Raw genomic sequence first — 21,148 nt, forward strand, 5'->3', positions numbered from 1 at the left:
GTCTGGAAATGAGTCATTTGGAACAGTCATTCAGAAGGAATCCCCCCCCCCTTTTCTCCCCAATTGTACCCGGCCAATTACCCCACTCTTCTGAGCCATCCCCGATTGCCGCTCCACCCCCTCTGCTGATCCGGGAAGGGCTACAGACTACCACGTCTCCTCCGATACATGTGGAGTCACCAGCCGCTTCTTTTCACCTGACGGTGAGGAGTTTCACCAGGGGGACGTAGCGCATGGGAGGATCACGCTATTCCCCCCAGCCCCCCCCCCAAACAGGCACCCCAACCAACCAGAGGAGGCGCTAGTGCAGCGACCAGGACACACACCCATATCTGGCTTCTCACCCACAGACACGGCCAATTGTGTCTGTAGGGACGCCCGACCAAGCCGGCGGTAACACAGGGATTCAATCCGGCGATCGCCTGTGTTGGAAGGCAACGGAATAGACCACCACGCTGCCCGGACGCCCCAGAAGGAATTATTTTAAAGGATGGGATGATGAAATATTCTGAATGTGCTCGGACCTTAGCAAGGCATGAATCTCAATGAGAGGCTCTGCTGGACTCCTTTTCCCCTGCCCCACTCTGCTTTGTCTACTCCACCCCAGGGCCTCGTCTTTGCTGAACTGTTTTTTTTTCATCGTTCTCTCTCTCTCTCTCTCTCTTTCCATGAGTGGCTCACCACGGTCTAGTACTAATCCACAGAGGGTGATGCTAACACAGGAGCTAATGAGATTAACACTGAGCAGGTTTCTTTATCCTCCCCTCTCTGCCCCGAGCTGCTTTCACAGTATCGCTGGCTTCTAGAGTGTGTGTGTGTTGTGTGTGTGTGTGTGTGTGTGTGCGCGCGCGTCTGTGTGTGTGTGTGTGTGGAGAGGGAAGGAGAGAGACAATGAGAAGAAGAAAAGGCGTATTAAAAGTACATATTATTGATCATCTAGAACAGTAAGACCAGACAGAGAGGCAAACAGGGTGCGTGCCAGATAGAGATAGAGAGTTGGGGTGCAGCACGGAGCTAGACATGCAGCAGAGATGAACCGGGGGAAGAAATTGATTGACACGCTCAGGGGAGGTGAGCTGGAACACCGTAAATCTGTAGACAGGGCAGGACTGACAGAGCCACAGCGTGAGATGTGGAGGTAGACAGTCGCTGATAGTGTCATTCAAATGACAGCTGGATTGGCCTATCAGGTTCCAACCACTGCAGCTGCAACAGATTATTTTGACTTTCAGGGGTGTGTGTGTGTGTGTGTGTGTGTGTATGTGTACCAGGGTACGTATAGCATTGTCACATATTGGACAAAGCCAAAAAATAATTAGGTTCTTGCTTCACTTTTCTTGGTTATTACAGCGCACACGCACACACACACACACACACACACACACACACACACACACACACACACACACACACACATAAAATGCCTTTGTTGATCAGCTCACTCAGTAGAGTTGTTGCATTCACTTTGTGCGATTCTCGGGTTTGTGCGTCCGTTGTGCACATGTGTGTATTTGAGTGTCTGCGACTATTCTATTCCCGTTCCCCAAATCCTGTCAATGACCGATTCTCCATGCATTCCACAAACACACAAACTCTCCACGACGCAGACCCATTTATCCAACACGGCGAAGACCGAGACCGACGAACATGCATGTAATTCTTCTCAGCGACCCCAGTTTACCCAAATGCTTCTAGACATTTCCAGAAAGGGTCTGTCTAGCTGCCAGTGTGGTAGAGGAGGAAATGAGTAAGGCTTTGTGAGTTAAGACCACTCTGGGCTTTCATTTGAATTAAGTAGTTGGATAAGAACGACATACTCTCACATCACACAACCCCCGCTGCACCAAATGAGATCCATCTGTCGTGGCAACCTACCCTTGGAGCCGTTTTTTTCTAGTCCGTTCCTGTGCACGATATCTATTCTCGTCCACAATTTTTCACCAAAAATATGTCTACATTAATTATGTTATAATTTCCAAGATGGAAAAAGTAAACCGATCTAAATATCACTTATCGTTGACCAACAGCCATGTTTGTCACCCTCTCAACTTATTGCTTTCTTGGCAGAACAAACTTTATTTTCTTTGGACTCTTCTTCTCTGGAACACTCGTAGACCACACATACCCTCGATCACTACAAACCCCGAGCCAACAAACTGCTTTCCTGGAGATGGGAACCCTCGCTCATAAAGCATCCTGCTCACTGGCTGATGATACAGCTGCGATAGTCTGTGATTGGTTCAAAGGTAGGGTGGGTGGGATGGGGGTGGGGTACGGGCCACACCCTGCTTCCCGCGTATGGAAACACAAGCTGTTGCTTATTACAGTCCCGTCGAGCCCCTGGTCCCCTGGCGGGGAGACCCCTCCATATGCGGAGGTCTGTAATCTTGAATTCACGGTGGCGAGGAGGCTCTCTAAGGGTGTGTAGGAACGACTTCATTTACGCTGTGTGTGTGTACACACACAATGGTATACAAAGATTTCATATGTACACTGAGCATTTAAAGGGAAACATTCACGCTTATTAACATCATCTCTAATATAATATTGCAGGGCTAATGCTCCATTGGCAGCCATCATGCTGAGCTGTGTGTGTCTGAAACGTAGCTGAAATTGTGTAATGTGAATTGTTGTCTTTATATGGTGACACAACAGCTGCATGTAGTGTTGTTATCTCATTGTCTCGCACAGTGTCGCATATTCTGATGTAACCCACCATGGTAGCAGCAAACCAGGAAGTAAGGGTAGTAGTTATTATTGGCGGCACGGTGACCCAGTGGTTAGCGCTGTCGCCTCACAGCAAGAAGGTCCTGGGTTCGAACCCCGGGGCTGTCCAACCTTGGGGGTCATCCCAGGTCGTCCTCTGTGTGGCGTTTGCATGTTCTCCCCATGTCTGCAGTGGGTTTTCTCCCGGTGCTCCGGTTTCCCCCACCATCAAAAAGACATGCACGTTAGGGTTAATACTCCTGTCTGTGCCCCTGACCGAGGCATGGCAAGACGAACAGGAGTTGGTCCCCGGGTGCTGCACGGAGGCTGCCCACTGCTCCTAGCTACACGGCTAGGATGAGTTAAATGCAGAGCATAATTTCCTCACGGGGATTAATAATAGCATACCAAAATAAAAACAAATAAATACTACGTTTACAGATTGTCTGATGGGGATGTCACTGGAGGACACTTTTTGGCACAACTTTGGCACCATTTCAGAAATATGCATAAGACAACTCAGTATTATGACTGCAAGTTATCTGTACAACATAGGTATAGAGACCATGTTGAAACTGTGATGGTTCCCCTTTAAGGGTGAGTGGCTGTATCTCTGCATGTGAATGCTTATTTGCACTGATGGCACAGAGGGGGATATGCAGGGCTCTCTGTGAGAAGTGGGGGGGGGGCATGGGAGGAACAGATGCTCCCATTAATTAGATTTAATAATCAGACAACAGAGAACTGAAAGGACAGACTGGAGGAAGGGTTGATTCATCTTGATTAGTGTTTGATAGCTAATTACCACGCTAGCCGATATGACCGAGGCACGGCCCGCGTCTCGGCGCCACATACCGACTCTCCGCCGACTCCAACCCAAGCAGGACAGATGGGCTTGTTTTCTCAGAAGGCATCGGGAAGCTTCTTCTTCATGCTTAACTTATGACGCTCTACTCCAGAGTGCCTCATTGACCTTAATATGTAGCCGTGTTTTCATGTGCCTGTATCCGTCTTTTAAATCCCTCTCAAAGCAATACTGTCGTAGATCCTTTAACTGGTAGCAGCTGACGGGCTGATGAAAACATGATCTCGGCTGTCCAGCTCAGAGCGAGCACACTGCTGTCGAGGGCCACGAGCAGACGGGGTTCCAGTCTTACCTTTTGTTTCCTCCTCTCCTTCCTCTTGTCCTCTGTGTCCTGTAACATCTTCTCCCTCCACAAGTCAAAGAAGTAGGAGGGGTTAGTGTAGAACTTAAGGCCCTCCTTTCCATCGTCCCTGTGGGGGGGAAATGGTAGAGAAGCCAATGAGACTCAGATTAGTAACATTGTACAAGATGTAGCGAGATGTAGCAATTTTGCAAAATGACCCTGCTCCACCAAATGACAGATGATGAAAGATGAAAGCCACTTTATTCGACACTGTATTCTTACAACCAATTTTATTTTTACAATGAACGTGTTCTCTGCATTTAACCCATCCTATTGTATAGGAGCAGTGGGCAGCTGCAGCGCCCAGGGACCAACTCCAGTTCTTCTTTCCATTGCCTTGCTCAGGGGCACAGACAGGAGTATTAACTCTAACATGCATGTCTTTTTTTCCCCTCTCTTTTTCTCCCCAATTGTACCTGGCCAATTACACCACTCTTCCGAGCCGTCCCAGTTGCTACTCCACCCCTCTGCCAATCCGGGGAGGGCTGCAGACTACCACATGCCTCCTCCGATACACGTAGAGTCGCCAGATGTTCTTTTCACCTGACAGTGAGGAGTTTCATCAGGGGGACGTAGCGCGTGGGAGGATCACACTATTCCCCCCACTTCCCCCTCCCCCCCCCCCAAACAGGCACCCCGGCTTCCCACCCACAGACACGGCCAATTGTGTCTGTAGGGAAGCCCGACTAAGTCGGAGGCAATACGGGGATTCGAACCGGGATCCCTGTGTTGGTAGGCAATGGAATAAACCGCTACGCTACCTGGACCCCTCCCACCCCCCATGCATGTCTTTTTGATGGTGGGAGGAAACCAGAGCACCCGCAGAAATCCTACGCACACACAGGGAGAACATGCAAGCTCCACACAGAAAAGATCTGGGATGGCCTGGGGTTCGAACCCAGGACCTCCTTGCTGTGAGGCAACAGTGCTAACCACTGGGCCACCGTGCCGCCAAATGTAGTGTTTTCAGCTATCTTAGGTGACAATATGATATAATACCATAAGTAAGCGTTCTCTGTGATCTCAAGAGTGCTTAACTAAAATCTCTCTGTCTCTCTCTCTCGCTCTCTCTCTCTCTCTCCCTCTCTCATATAAAAATGGCAGGAGCAATCAAGTTTGGAGTATCTCTGAACAAAGAGTAAGTGTTACAGGAGTGCTGACACTAATTATTTCCTGTACATCCGCCTTCCTGTCCTAGTCTATTCTCCATCATGTCCAGCACCTGTCTTGATTTATAGCTTGTGTCATTCATCAGCACCCATTCCCTCTCAACACCCTCCTCTCTGTCGGTCTCTCCCTTACTAGACGATGCTCCGTGGCTGCTGGTTGCCAGGGGATCAAATCCTATGATGAGGTGGAGAAAGAGAAAAGTACTCAGAACACAGTACTCATCATCTCAAAGAAATGGATTATCACACGCCAATGCCCAAACTATCTGGAAATGCCACGGCACATCAGTATGGAAGGATAATGGCCTAAATGGCCATCTTCATGTTTTTATTTTCCCGCTCTTTCCCTACATCTCACTAATTATAATGTCACCAACCGACGAAGAACTGACGATGTTACTGGTTTACTTAACCTACTTGAAGTCATCTGCAACTGTCGAAAGGTAGAAAAAAAAACAACCTCTGTTTATCAGCATCCAGTTGCACAAGTATAAGTTCAAAAGTAGCTTTTTAATGTATTAACCGTGTACAACTGCACCACACAAATCTTTAATACACTTTCATTACACGAGATTGCCGATGCCACTGTATGGCACTGCACTGGGTGAGTGTAATAACTCAAGTCACAGAACTGTGGAGCAACACAGGTTGTATTTTTATCCCCATCAGGCAGAGACCCTGGGGGGGATAACGTGTTTAGTCACCTGCAAACGTGTGTGTGTGTGTGAGTGTGTGTGTGTGTCTCTGTGGCTAATCTCATACTAGTGTACCTGTCAGCCTCAAATTTTTTTGTGCACAGTTATGAGTGTATGATCATGAACCAGTCATAGTTGCAGTGATTCACAGCCTTCGAAAAACACTTGTTCTTGGGCGTCTGGGTGGCTTAGCGGTCTATTCCGTTGCCTACCAACACAGGGATCACTGGTTCGAATCCCCGCGCTACCTCCGGCTTTGTTGGGCGGCCCTACAGAGACAATTGGCCGTGTCTGCGAGTGGGAAGCCGGATGTGGGTGTGTGTCCTGGTTACTGCACTAGCGCCTCCACTGGTCAGTTGGGGCGCTTCTTCGGGGGGGAGGGGAAACTGGTGGGAAATAGCGTGGTCCTCCCACGCACTATGTCCCCCTGGCAAAACTCCTCACTGTCAGGTGAAAAGAAGCGGCTGGCGACTCCACATGTATCAGAGGAGGCATGTGGTAGTCTGCAGCCCTCCCTGGATCGGCAGAGGGGGTGGAGCAGCGACCGGGACGGCTTGGAAGAGTGGGGTAATTGGCCAAGTAAAATTGGGGAGAAAAGGGGGGGGGGACCCCCCCCCAAAAAAATTAAAAACATTAGTTCTCGCTACCGCGGCGCTCTGGTACTCGGACTTAGGTGAAAAATGGGCTGAGGAGTTGGCACTCAATTGTGGTATAAAACAGGTTTTTTAAAGGTTCTGAATCACTGCAACCACGGGAGCTCCTTGATTATAATCATAACTGTGCACAAAAATTATTAGGTTGATAGGTACAGCAGTACGCGAGATTAGCTGCGGACAGATACACACACACACACACCAAACGCAATATACCGCCTGGCGGAGACAACAACAGCTGAGGTTTAGCCTATGTTCAGAGCCCGTACCCTAGCCAGGGTCAGCACACAGTCAACCAGCCAGACACCCACACCTGCCTCTTGGCTGTGTCTAGGCCAGGTCAAGGCCCAGACACAGCAGTAAAACACACAGCCACACAAGCTCTTAATGACCATGGGGAACACCTGCAGCTGTCTCCTTCCAGTGTGTGTGTGTGTCTGCAAAAAAAGAAAAATACCCCTGTTGCACACACACACACACACACACACACACACACACACACACACACACACACACACACACACACACACACACACACACACACACACACTCTCTCTCTCATTTGGCCTTGTGACCAACTCCAACTGGCCGGGTCAGGTTAACAATATGAGATAGAAATGGGCCATGTTATGGTAGATGTTGCGGGGGAGAAAAGAGTGTGTGGAAATTTAAAAAAAACATGCAGAGAAATAAACGAGCTGGCTAGCAGAGCTCTTCCTGGATTATTTATCTCCAGCTGACTCCTCTCTGCTCTCCCCGGCCCACCACCCGAGCCAGCAGCTAGAAGAGATGCCCGGTGAGAAGAGGCACAAACATGTCGATAATGACATACTGTGTATTTGTGTGCTCCCACAGGCACACGCGAGGGGCCATTGTTCAAACAAACACTTGAGCCAATGTGCATGCATACCCACACAAGATATCAAGTGTTTCTATACTGATAACCTTCTAGCCTATATAGGGTCACAGCTAGCCTAATATGTATTGCCGTTTCCGTTTTCGATGGCTATCACAGCATCTATAAAGGACACTTGTTCTGAATGTGCACTGTGAAATAAAAGCAGAGATACTGAGCGGCCACAAGATAAGCCTACATCCTACACAGGTAGTCCCCATTTGTGTATGGCACAGCCAAGTTACTGGAGAGGCTACCAGACTTAAATAACATTATCTCACCATTTTTCAGTCTGCTGCCAGCTGAAACTGATAAACATGCAGCAAGACTAGGTTAAAACCTGGTATATGGCTGGACCACGACTGCATTTATTATTCATTTATTTATTGGAACCCCCCTCCCCTTTTTCTCCCCGCTTGTGTCCCGCCCCACTCTTCATTGTACTCCACTCTTCCGAGCCCTCTGCCGATCCAGGGAGGGTTGCAGACTACTACCACATGCCTCCTCCGATACATGTGGAGTCGCTAGCTGCTTCTTTTCACCTGACAGTAAGGAGTTTCACCCAGGGGACGTAGCATGTGGGAGGACTACGCTGTTCCCCCAAGTTCCCCCGAACGACCAGAGGAGGCACTAGTGCAGCGACCAGGACACATACCCGCATTCAGCTTGCCACCCGCAGACACGGGAAATTGTGTCTGTAGCGATGCCCGACCAAGCCGGAGGTAACACGGGGATTTGAACCAGTGATCCCCGTGTTGGTAGGCAACAGAACAGACCACCACGCTACCCAGACGCCCCTCTTGACTACATTTATTAAACAGCCGTTTTTGTGCGACTACGTTTAAAATCGGCTGTTTTGACATCGGTTCCGCGAGCGGCTGATGACGTAGTAGAAAACTGTTCACGCGGCAAATGAGGAAACTAACTCAGCCGCCTGACCAATGGTGAAACGCCACCGCTCCCCCATGGACAATCACATGTGTAGGGCTAGCCCCACTGCTGCGGTCCAGTCAAACACTGATATGGCTGCCATCTTTACAGGCCAAAAGACAGCTCTACTCAGAAGGGTACAGAGGAACTACAAAACAACATCCAATTAATCTCCAACTGCTGACAGAAAAGCAGATTAGATTCTGGCCATTTCAAATAGCTTTTCTACACCACGTCTTTTTCAACGCTTGTAAATACTAATAAAAACACAATAGAGGTTAGGGTCTAATGCTCACCTTGAAGCTTAATTTGTTGAATACTGATTTTGTGCAGCAGCCAAATAAATTGCTTGGTCCTCCAAAACATTTTTTCCTCAGAGGAAAATTGTGGAGTATGATGAGCATTTTGAATTCTTTTCAGTAAATTCGGTGGCCCAATGAAATTGAGGGAAAGCTGGATAAAAGCGTCGTGGGGCAGACCTGTAGGGTGTGAGGATGTTGAGAGGAGGCGGCTGCTCGCAGGTCTGGAAGGTCTCCTGCAGTGGGATGGGCAGCGTCTGCCGGTCAAACAGCTGCTGGTCCTGGATGGTGGAGCTCCTGAAGGCCTTCCTCATGGTAATGTCTTGAAGAGACACTGGCGGAGAAAGAAAGGGAGGGACGGAGAGAAAGGTGGAGCACGATTAAGAGCCAGAAAGCGTAAAAAAAAACACGGTCCATTAAGTCACATTGTGTGTTTATGTTAGGATGAGAGACAGAAACAGAAAAAGTAGAAAGAGATACACAGAAAAAGTACTTTGGGGAGAAGAAATTGAAAAAAAAAATATTTGCTTGGGTGTTGAGCTTATCTAACTTGTGCTCACAACATCAATGTGCCGACACACACACACATACACACACACAGCCTCTCTCTAAAATCAAATCTCAAATACAAGGGACATCATCCCCACTAACACAAGCACAAATTGCATGCAATCATGCATTTGCAAGAGAAGTCAAACCTGTGGAAAGGCAGTGCCACCCATGGCCCAATAGCTATTTGTTTGCAATTATCTCTAATTAGTCAATTTCACAATACCTCTGCAGCAGTCCACCCATGTGGCCTAGAATAGGCTGGGCTGGGCTTCGGTTGTTTGTCAGAGGCTGTGGGAATAATTGCCCTTCTTTCGTACAGGACCATTTGACATTTGGAGAGGGCAGAAGAATAACAGAGGAAAATCAATGCCGCACAGTCGAAGCTTGCGGAAAAAACAGAACTGAGAAATCGCTGAAAGGACAAGGAAAAACAACCAGGAGCTCACTAACTCTATCTGGATGTACCAAGCGGCTACAGCGAAATCTTGGATAGAAACCCAAAGAGTGGCAAACAGATCTGAATTATGCATTAGATAGTGCCAAGTGGGTAAACACTACTCGTGCCCAAGGTAAGATTGTAAAAATGCAGTTTCTTTCTACTGTTTTGGTCCGAATATCCAGTGGCATAAAGATAAAGAATTTTTAATCACCTTGTATTATTGACCCTGCCATTGCACAACCTCATCGACAGCAGACTTAATTTTATCCAAAACAGGAGCAATACAGGTAAATAATTTGTGCAGGTGACTGGAAGAGGAGCTCTCTTCTCAAAAACATAGTTCGAAAAAGCAGTGACGATAGATAGATTCAGGAAATTTGTTGCCACAGCCTGTATATCAAAAACACAAGCTCACCCCAAGACAGGAAAACACAAGTTCATCACATCAGAGGACAAATTCACCTTCATACATACTTACATGTATGTATAAACCTCCATACAACAAGGCACAGTTACTACCACATACCCTATACGAATGTGCATGACATTTAATGGGACATTGACACACAAACACACACACACGGACAAGGGTTAGTGTTGGGATACCCTATTTAAAGCTGCTTTGTCAGAGGGGAAAAAACTTCTGCCAGGGATATCTGGGTAGCGTGGCGGTCTAGTCCGTTGTCTACCAACATGGGCATCGCCGTTTGGAATGCCTGTGTTACCTCCGGTTTGGTCGGACATCCCTACAGACACAATTGGCCGTGTCTGCGGGTGGGAAGCCTCTGGTTGGTCAGGGCGCCTGTTCAGGGGGGAGGGGGAACAGGGGGGAATAGCGTGATCATCCCATGCGCTAGCTACAACCCCCTGGTGAAACTCCTCACTGTCAGGTGAAAAGAAGCGGCTGGCGACTCCACATGTATTAGAGGAAGTATGTAGTAGTCTGCAGCCTTCCCCGGATTGGCAGAGGGGGTGAAGCAGCGACCAGGATGGCTCTGAAGAGTGGGGTGATTGGACAGGTACAATTGGGGCGAAAAAGGGGTAAAATCTAAAAGGAAAACTTCGGGGGCATCCAGATAGCATAGCGGTCTATTACGAAGCCTACCAACACGGGGGTTTACCAGTTCGAATCCCCGTGTTACCTCCGACTTGGTCGAGCGTCCCGACAGACACAACTGGCCATGTCTGAGGGTGGGAAGCCAGATGTGGGTATGGGTCCTGGTCGCTGCACTAGCGCCTCCTCTGGTCGGTCTGGGTACCTGTACGGGGGGGAAATGGGAGGAATAGCATGACCCTCCCACGTGCTACGTCCCCCTGGTGAAACTCCTCACTGTCAGGTGAAAAGAAGCGGCTAGAGACTCAACATGTATCGGAGGAGGCAATTGGTAGTCTGCAGCCCTCCCCGGATTGGCAGAGGGGGTGGAGCAGAGACCGGGACGGCTCAGAAGAGTGGGGGTAATGGGCCAAGTGCAATTGGGGAGAAAAAGGGAGAAATCCAAAAGAAAAAGAAAACTGCCAAAGCAGGCTTTAAGTACAAGATCATTGCCTCTTATCCGGGACAATTTCTAGTCATCTAAAGCCAATTTACGAAGGTGCTGCTGTGACAAACTTGCCGCGTCTTTGGCATTGGGAAGGTAAGGCCAGATAATGAGTTCCACAGGAGGGCCGGCTGCCCGGAGACACTGCTGTCTGACTAATACGGCTTCTTCCTCAGTTGTCCAAATGCAATCCCTGACACACCATCTTCATTCCCAAACTGTAAGTGCAATCCTCACAACAGTTCAAGCATTTAGCACAACACTACACTTCCCCGACAAAAGCCTCTAAAAAGAATTTGTCAGTGAGTTCACCAGTGTCACCAACTGGAAACATGTCTCCATGACTGCATGAACAAAGACAGACAATATGCTAAGCACGAGCATCAATATGGACTTAGTCAATCCTAAATGCATCCAGGTAGCATGGCAGTCTATTCCGTTGCCTACCAACATGGGGATCGCCGGTTCGAATCCTCGCGTTACCTCCGGCTTGGTCGGGCGTCACTACAGACACAATTGGCCGTGTCTGCGGGTGGGAAGCCAGATGTGGGTATGAGTCCTGGTCACTGCACTAGCGCCTCCTCTGATCGGTCAGGGTGCCTGTTCAGGGGGGAGGGGGAATTGGGGGGAATAGCGTGATCCTCCCACGCGCTACGTCCCCCTGGTGAAATTCCTCACTGTCAGGTGAAAAGAAGCGACTGGTGACTCCACATGTATCGGAGGAGACGTGGTAGTCTGCAGCCCTCCCCGGATCGGCAGAAGGGGAGGAGCAGCGACCGGGATGGCTTGGAAGAGTGGGTTAATTGGCCGGATACAATCGGGGAGAAAAGGGAGGGGGAATCCCTCCCTCCAAAAATATTACAGTACTCCAAACAACTGCAATGTAAAATAAAATACTGAAAATATACTGTCAGTTTCTCACTGGCCATCCAGTCTGTCCTCCGTTTGGCCACATTTCATCCACATCACTGGGTCAGTGTATTAACAGTTGTTTGTAGTATTTCGTATGTCAGGATTTGTGCAATAAATGTGTGTATACATGCTTGAGAGAAAACTAAATCATCCATTATGATGAGCAAAACTTAATTGGTTTTTTATGTCCGTTGTAAGACATTTGTGTGAACAGGGTCGCGAAAATGTGCTTCACATTTGCATTTTGCATGAAAGCAATCGGAAATCATGTCGTGCTATGGGCAAATGAGCTGATGGTGCAGGAATCTGACACGCTACTTTGAGGATGTAAAATCATTTGAGGTTTGCATTTCGGCAACAGAGAGAAAAACTGTAACACGCATATGCTGAAGGCAAACCCGAGTCTGAGAGGTTACATCCGAGAGAAGCGGAGGAACGGCGAAGGAAGAGGGCGATAACAAGACTGGCATCAGGAGTGAAAGCAAGCAGCCGAGAGGAGAGAAGAGAGAGAATATTTAGTGGGAGGAAATGGCACTGGTTTAACGTGAAGGGTGACAAAGACAGTTAGCGCCTGATTAAAGGACGTCCCCAGCACAGCGCTAGCAGAGACGTGGGAGGGAGCAGTGAGAAGAAGGTGTGAGTAGACAGACAGGGTAAAACTGACATGGACAGGAACTAATGGCTGTGGATGGAGGGTTGGGTGGGGGTTAGATAGAGTGTGTGAGGGGTCTCCCTTGAGACAAGTACAGCAACATGAGAAGTTCTAAAAAGGGCTTCACTGACAACTGATGACACAAGGGAGAAAAACTCAAGAAGCCTTATAGACACTGTGATCACAGCCCCCCCCACCCCCACCCCCCCACACACACAAATACATATTGCAAGTGAACACACAACCACATATACGCAAATGCATGTACACATGCACACACACACACACACCTGCTGATTGACACTTGGACTTAAAAGCATCAGATCCAGTGATGACAAATCAAAATCATCAGGGACACCAGCTACTGCAAGGCACTTTCCCTTATACACCCCCCCCCCTTCCAGTGTCCTTTCAGGGTCACTTGAAACTGGGGACTGGTTATTCAGTCAATGTAAACAACCACAGGAGGAAAAAAACAAAAACAGGTAAACATCTTTTTCTCCCCGCCCCCCCCCTTTTCTCCCCAGTTGAACCCATCCAATTACCCCACACTTCCGAGCCATCCCAGTCGCTGCTCCACCCCCTCTGCCAATCCGGGGAGGGCTGCAGACTACCACAAAGAAGCGGCTGGCGACTCCAATACATGTGGAGTCGCCAGCTGCTTCTTTTCACCTGACAGTGAGGAGTTTCGCCAGGGGGATGCAGCACGTGGGAGGATCATGCTATTCCCACCAGTCCCCCCCCCCGAACAGGCACCCTGACCGACCAGAGGAGGCGCTAGTGCAGCGACCAGGACACACACCCACATCCGCCTTCCCGCCCGTAGACACGGCCAATTGTGTCTGTAGGAACGCCTGACCAAGCCGGAGGTAACACGGGGGATTCAAACCGGCGATCCTCGTGTCGGTAAGCAACAGAATACCTACCTTTTCTGGTTGACCTTCCTCACAGAGTCATTCCATCACAGCTTCCCGCTGCTTTAACCTGAAGCACATTATGCCATGTTATGCTGAGAGTGCATTCATATTTAACAGTTTTGAGCCATGAGCTGCTATTTAGGATGACCTTCAACAAGCGCAACGGAATAGCCCTCAATTCTTTGATCAACACCATTAAAAAGAAGCCCATCACGATGAGCGCAAAGGTCGAGAGACACGGCACCTCGGCGGCACACCCCGCGGCACTCCAGTGGTCAGTCACATTAAGAGAAAAACACTCAGGAAAAGTAAAAGAAGAGAGGAAGGGTTTTTTTTTCCTTTTGTCAAGCTGAGGGAGAATTAGACCCAGGAAAGGAATATACATGAGAGGGGATATGTACTTTATTGACTGCTCTTCACTTAGCCTCCTTGCACAAGGATTTTAAAGTGTATAGCGTCAGCCATGGGACAAGCCCATGGAGCTGAAGGCGATTCTGTTTCTTGCCACTGGGGGACATTTCAGCAAAGTAGGTCCTCGATGCCTCAGATGATCGAAAATAGGGCCTCCAGTTGAAAAAGTGTCTTCCATCTTCCTGCATGTTCTATAGCGGATCTACACGGTAGCTTGTCATGGACAGATAAAGCCTCGCCTGTTCCAGACCCCACACCACCGGTCAACAGGTGGGCGTGAACTTTTTTTTTTAGCCCTGCTCCCTAGTGGGAGGGCGGAGAGCCATCTGATGGTGCGAGACGTGGGTGTGAAAACGGCGGGACGAGAACGAGCCAGACAGCATAGCCGACTGTGTCAGGACGCATTACAAGCAGAAGGACATTCCTTGAAAAACCTCCGCCGAGCAACACGGACCTCAGAGGAGGGTGTGGCGTGCCGATCAATATGGCCAGTGCAGACCCAACAAAAACACAGCACACATACCCACAAACACACACACACACACACACACACACACACACACACACACACACACACACACACACACACACACACGAGATATCTTGACACGATGTCCTAATTACAAAATATCAATTACTGAGCTGAAACGACCAATTACATCAATTTAAAAGACACATTTAGCTAATGAGCACTTTGAGTGTTCGTGTCTGTGTGCATCTGTGAGCAAATGCATACATGTCTGAGCGAGTATAAATGTGAGTGTGTGTGTGTGTGTGTGTGTGTGTGTGTGTGTGTGTGTGTGTGTGTGTGTGTGTGTGTGTGTGTCTGTTGCTGAGCAGGAGCTGTGCCAGTCTCTAATCTCAGGCAGAGTTCCTTATCACTGGGCCGGTGGTGGATAGTTTATCTCTCTCCCTCTCATATCTCTCTCTCACACAGCACGATAGCATCTAGCTAATACACCCTCGACCAGCGAGAGGTGAAGAGATCCTCATCAATATGCACGCGCACATGCACACGCACACACACGTCCTTCAGGCTTTCCTTAAACATTTATATGAAGTTATCACCCCGTCTCCAGCTACCCACTGCTACACACAGCCACGCCATAGATAAGAAAAAGGCGAAGGCCAGGCTGTCCGTTAGCCCACGGCGTTAGCCATCTCTTCGCTTGTACAAATGCTGCTCTTTATTCTTCCTCCTCCGGTCCTTCATTCCACTCTTCCCTCACCGCCCTTCTTCACAACAGATTGCTCCCCACCCATTCTTCGTACGTTGGTCACACCACTAACTGGACTGTCAATGCCTGTTAACATATTCACATGTACACTGACTAGCTAATCCAACCATTTTGTATATACTATACTGTACATTGTACGTATACTGGTATGCTCAGTCAAGTCCATCTGCATCAGGCATGTATGTGAGTAACCTGCTAACATCTATTTCTGCACCTCTGATATATTCTCTGCACCACTGCACCGTACCACCTCTTATTTCACCTGTATATAATCAATCCTTGTGTATATATCTGAAGATTGCTGTGTTGTGTTGTAATGTTGTTATTGTATGTTAAGTACACTGAGAGAGCCACAAAACCGGAGTCAAATTCCATGTAGTGAAAACCTACATGGCCAATAAACATGATTCAGACTCTGAAGGGGGGATCGACACTGTATATTTGTTAGCCTACACGTAGCAGGCTCTCAAGCCCCAATAATCAGAATTTGGAGAAAGCTGTGAAAATTATGCATCTCAATCTCATGTTGGCACTTTCAAAAATGACACTATTTGCCCCAGAAAGTACCCACCGAGCACTAGACCTCTATTTCAATGTTGTGGCTAGGCGCTAGCTAACATCTAGCCTGGTGTCCGGCTAAATGTAGCCCACTTTTATTCCAAACTCTTTAATTAACTATTACTTTATAATTTATTGCCCAAACAACTTCAACAATGATACCCAAGTCCGTATGTTACGCTAGAAAACTTTTAACTGCTGGTGTTTTAGTAATGGCTATCAAGGCAACACGTCTAGGCTAAATCTTGGTTAAATGTGGTTGTAAAGTGAAGGTTTAGTGATGTCTAAAACTTGGCTTAAAAAGTCCCTACTGAACCAAAGCAATTAGAAGTATTCCGCCCATATATGGACTTGCGTTGTGTATCTCAGGCAGTGAAAGCTGTTTGGGTGATATATAATTATGTGAGTTAATTACAGTTTAGTTTTAAAGTGGGCTACAGCTAGCCCATATATATTCTGAGCTAGATGACAGCGAACACGTAGCCGCCACGTTCAAATCAGGTCAAGTGCTCAGTGGGTATGTTATTCAATTACAGATGAAAATTAAATGAAGGACTAATAAAAGCGATCATATCTCATACACCAGAAATTTGAAAATCTGACACCTCCAGTTACCCGTTCTTTAGATCATCATCGTGTGCCATATTGGATCGTTGGCATTTTGAATTTTCTACAGAAACGTTTTTCCCCGTGCAAGGTCCCCCCCCCCCCCACGTGTAATTCATGAGGTCACCTCGGTCTTTCCATATTCTCAAAACCTCTGGAAGGTTTTCCTTTTCCTCTTTGATGACCAACCATTTCTATTAGGGGTTCTTATATATAAACAAGACATAGCAGGGTATTGTGGGCATTTCTGACTCTAACCTCACCTTATCCTCCCACATTAATGCTCAAATAACAGTTTTTTGAATATAAATATAGAAACAAAGATCCTTAAACAAAGGCTTGGAGTATTTGGAGTTCAAACAGCTCTATTATGACTTATAATGTAGGCTATTGAACTGTCGGTAGATGAACGCTATGCCTATTCTCCCCCCCATTTATTTTGGCTTACCACTGAAAATTTCTACATTCATCTAAATTCACATTACTGAATAAAACATTCTAAAACAGGTCCAGTAAAGTATTTCATTGTTTTTCTGTATGCCATTAAATGTGCCGTGCTGTTTTTCATATTTCTAAAGTTGGGCTGCCATAGTGCATTGCAGCGAGCCCTCACCCTCTCTCTGTCAAGGCTTATGGGTACTGAGAGAGAGAGAGAGAGAGAGAGAGAGAGAGAGAGAGAGAGAGAGAGAGAGAGACAGGGAGGGAGGGAGGGGGAGAGAGAGAGAGCGACAGGGAGAGACTGAAAGAGACAGACTGAAAGAGATGAACAAGAGAGAGAGACAGGGCGAGAGAAAGAGAGAGAGTGATAGAGAGAGACAGAGAGCGAGAGAGAGAGAGAGAGAGAGAGAGAGAGAGAGAGAGAGAGAGAGAGAGAGAGAGAGAGAGAGAGAGAGAGAGAGACAGAGAGAGAAAGCCTTCAGAGGAAGGAAATAGGCTTTGATCAACGTGCCGCTTTATGTCTACTTGCTGGTCCTTACCCACATTATTTTGGATGAACTATCTTCTGCCCACAAGGACGCTGGATGACAAATGACAAATAGTGATAGTAAACAGGCAGACATCCATTAAGAGTCTCTCTCACACGCGCACATGCACATACAGCTCAGTTAACCCACTCTTCCACTTCTTATGTGTGTGCACATGTTTGTGAACATAAGCATTTGTATGTGTAATTGTTTTTTTTGGGGGGGGGGTTTCCCCCTTTTGCTCCCCAATTGTATCCGGCCAATTACTTCACTCTTCTGAGCTGTCCTGGTCGCTGTTCCAGCCCCTCTGCTGATCCGGGGAGGGCTGCAGACTACCACATGCCTCCTCCAATACATGTGGAGTCGCCAGCTGCTTCTTTTCACCTGACAGTGAGGAGTTTCAACAAGGGGACCTAGCACATGGGAGGATCACGCTATTCCCCCCATTTCTCCCTCCCCCCTGAACAGTCACCCAGACCAGCTAGAGGAGGCGCTAGTGCAGCAACCAGGACACATACCCACATCCGGCTTCCCACCCGAAGACACGGCCAATTGTGTCTGGACACCGACCAAGCTGGAGGCAACACGGGGATTCGAACCGGGATCCCAGAAATACAGACATATTTCAGACATATATACTCTCTCTTCTCTTAATTCACACACAGTCAGCTCAAAATCCTTGTTAGCAACTCAGACTCAGATATTGGGTACAGAGATTTAGTCTTGTTTCTATTGCATTTGGCCAACTGAGATTGTCTCTTCTCCCTGGGAGTGATGAGAGGATGATGAATGGGTGAAAATGCAGCTATGGCAGCTGCAGCTTCATGTAATTCTCTTCATCTTGCCACTGTGCAATGCTATGTGGGTTACAGAATTTACAACACTCGAAATTATTCATCCAGCCACTAAAGCCATCCCCATCTGTGTTGTATCAGTGGTCTAAAGGTGTCCGAGTCACTGCACGAAGTGAGTTTTGATAGCAGGAGATTTACACGCTGCCCACTTGATCAATGAAATGAAATAGCCTTTCAGGGATTCAATAGCAGGACGAGGAGAGAGTGAGAGAGAGACATTCACACAGGGGGGTACCAGCTATAAATTGGGCAGTTGGGTGAAAAAAGGAGGATTTTTGTGGAGGTTATTGCAAAAAGCTTCGATGTTTACTTCCAGGAATTTCAAAACCACAGGCTCAAAAATTTAGGGAAAGCATGGTGGGTTAGGACCAATGCACCGACTGCTGTGGAGGAAATCTCCCTAACACCTTCTGCCACAACCACTGGTTGTGCATATATACTGCATCCACAATGGCCACATTGTGGCCAAAGTCTTTTGGGGGGGGGTTTCCCCCCTTTTTTTTCCTCCCCAACTGCACCCAGCCAATTACCCCATGCCTCCTCTGATACACGTGGAGTCGCCAGCCACTTCTTTTCACCTGACAGTGAGGAGTTTCGCCAGGGGGATTAGTGCGTGGGAGGATCACGCTATTCCACCCAGTTCCCCCTCCCCCCTGAACAGGTGCCCCCAACCTACCAGAGGAAGAGCTAGTGCAGCGACCAGCACACATACCCACACCCGGGTTCCCATCTGCAGACACGGTCAATTGTGTCTGTAGGGATGCCCGACCAAGCCGGAGGTAACACAGGGATTCAAACCAGCGATCCTCATGTTGGTAGGTAACGGAATAGCATGCTAAGCAACCCAGAACCCCAGGCCTTTTAAGTCTTACCATGGGCAAAACAAAGGTACTAAATGACAGCTGGTAGAATGACAGCGAGAGAGAGAGAGAGAGAGAGAGAGAGAGAGAGAGAGAGAGAGAGAGAGAGAGAGAGAGAGAACATGAGGGAGATAGAGAGAGAGAGAGAGAACATGAGGGAGATAGAGAGCAAGAGAGAAATGGGGAGGAGGGGGGAAAAGTGGGGAAAAAATAGCTTCAATGACAAGAAGGGTTAACAAGGGAAAAGGTAAGAAAAGAGGGTGAGAGAAAGGTTTAAATATTACAGGCAATGAGCGAGAGCCACGGAGAAGAAAATTGGCTAAATAATAAGGAGTGCGGCAGACAACAGTGGGACTGATAGAAAGTAGGAGGCAGAAAGAGGCCAAGGAGTTCATAAAGAACGAGTGAGAGCCTGGAGGGACTCTGGGTGGCATTGTGGCCTTCAATAATAGCCTGCAGCAAGCGTGGTGATATAATGGTGCCATTAAATATGGGATACAGGCCATTAGTTTGGCTGGCCAGAGTGATAGGGGGGAGCGAGCCTGACGGCACACAAATAGCATCCACGCAAGATGGAGGGGGAGCGGAGATCAATCAGAGAGATGAGGGCAGACTTGGGCTGGAAGCCCAAGACAGACAACAGGACAGAGGGAGGACAGTGGAGGAGGGGAGGGGATGCGAAGCTCTAAAGGACAATCTGAAGAACCCCACCCCTTAAAAAGGACAGAGGAGTGGATAGGTAACACACACAAGGACTTTGTGCGTTTGTGTATGTACAGGTGAAGACGCGTAAGCTCGCTGAATAAAGCATGTTTGACCTCCACCACCGCCCGACATCACATACATCACTCTCGTCTCCTCTCGCGTATCTCTCTGACCTTCCACTAAACACCCCCGTGCAAAGTCACCCGTCATGCCTCCTGCATGCTACGGTCTTGCATGTTCACTCATAAAACATGTTATGCCGATTCTTCCCTCGAAACCATATTTTAGACCTTTGGGCCAGGCACTCTTCCATTTAGTGCACTGATCCGTGGCGAGCCGAGCTATAGTGTGATGTCTATAGGCGCTATATAGTATGACTAGGGGGTCTGAGGATGTATCAAAAACGTGATGGATTTTGATTCACTGGGGTGAAACAGCTGCAGGTGCTACACTTCAGCTAACCCGGCGGGAGTTTGTGGTAATTTCTTCTCATGAGGTCTCACAAATTCTCTAAAAGCATCACACATGATGATACGAGAATTGTACAATAACCAAATGTGATGCATTAAAGCGGTTCAGTGTTGTAAGTGAGTAGGAATATAACCCATTACCAGTGTCTTGCTGAATATATGGGCGGAGGAGGAGGGGGTGCATGGGGCTGAAAATGAGCTCTAATGGCAAAATCAATTGCATTGTGAGGCTTCCCTGTAGCCCAAGCCTAACTGTTGTGTCATTTCTCTCCCAGTCACTTCTCTCCCACGCAGTCGTATGAAACTCAGGAATATCGTCAGCTCTTCGGACGGGATTCAGTTGGCTGCTTTGCAATTTACGAATTAAGGCTTATTTTGCTGCCATGCTTGCAGATGCAGCAAATCACTGCCGGATCTGAGGGTCAGCGAAAATGCCGAGAGTAAATTGTAAATAAGCGATCAGCGGTGTGTCAGAAATCCTTTTCCCTGCCTATACGCTGCTTTTATCATCGCATGTATATAATGCAGCACAATATATTCATGTATCATTTACAGACCTACAGATTGCATCTCATTTGCTGGAATCAGCTGGGCAGGACGGCAAGAAGAAATATGCTCTCTCGTGTGACAAATAACGATTTAAGCTGGTGGGGTAGTCGAATAATGAAATGAAATGGCTCTATTTTCACTGGCACAGGATAAAAAAATGAAAAAAAAACGAGGGGCTTGCGAGGGCTTGCAAAAGATGTCAATGGACCTTGAGGAGGGACTACAGCGTACGTACGGTTGCTGTTCCAACTCTTACTGCACACCCAGCACCCCCATCCTACCCTTCCCCCATCCCCTTATCTTTATTCCTCCACAGTCATGATTTATGATTCGTTCACAACCGGCGCTCATCCGCTCTCATCCCCCC

At 48.0% G+C, this 21,148-nt stretch overlaps 1 protein-coding gene across 1 annotated transcript in view; it reads right to left on the reverse strand.

The window, feature by feature from the left end:
- wasf1 (WASP family member 1) overlaps nt 1-21,148 on the reverse strand; it is a 56,142-nt gene that overhangs the window by 24,864 nt on the left and 10,130 nt on the right. Inside the window, 2 exon segments of the mRNA XM_056294148.1 lie at nt 3,864-3,981; nt 8,736-8,889. Coding sequence (XP_056150123.1) covers nt 3,864-3,981; nt 8,736-8,889 — 272 coding nt within the window.

Source organism: Lampris incognitus, chromosome 15 (genome assembly GCF_029633865.1).
Source record: "Lampris incognitus isolate fLamInc1 chromosome 15, fLamInc1.hap2, whole genome shotgun sequence".
Taxonomy (NCBI): domain Eukaryota; kingdom Metazoa; phylum Chordata; class Actinopteri; order Lampriformes; family Lampridae; genus Lampris; species Lampris incognitus.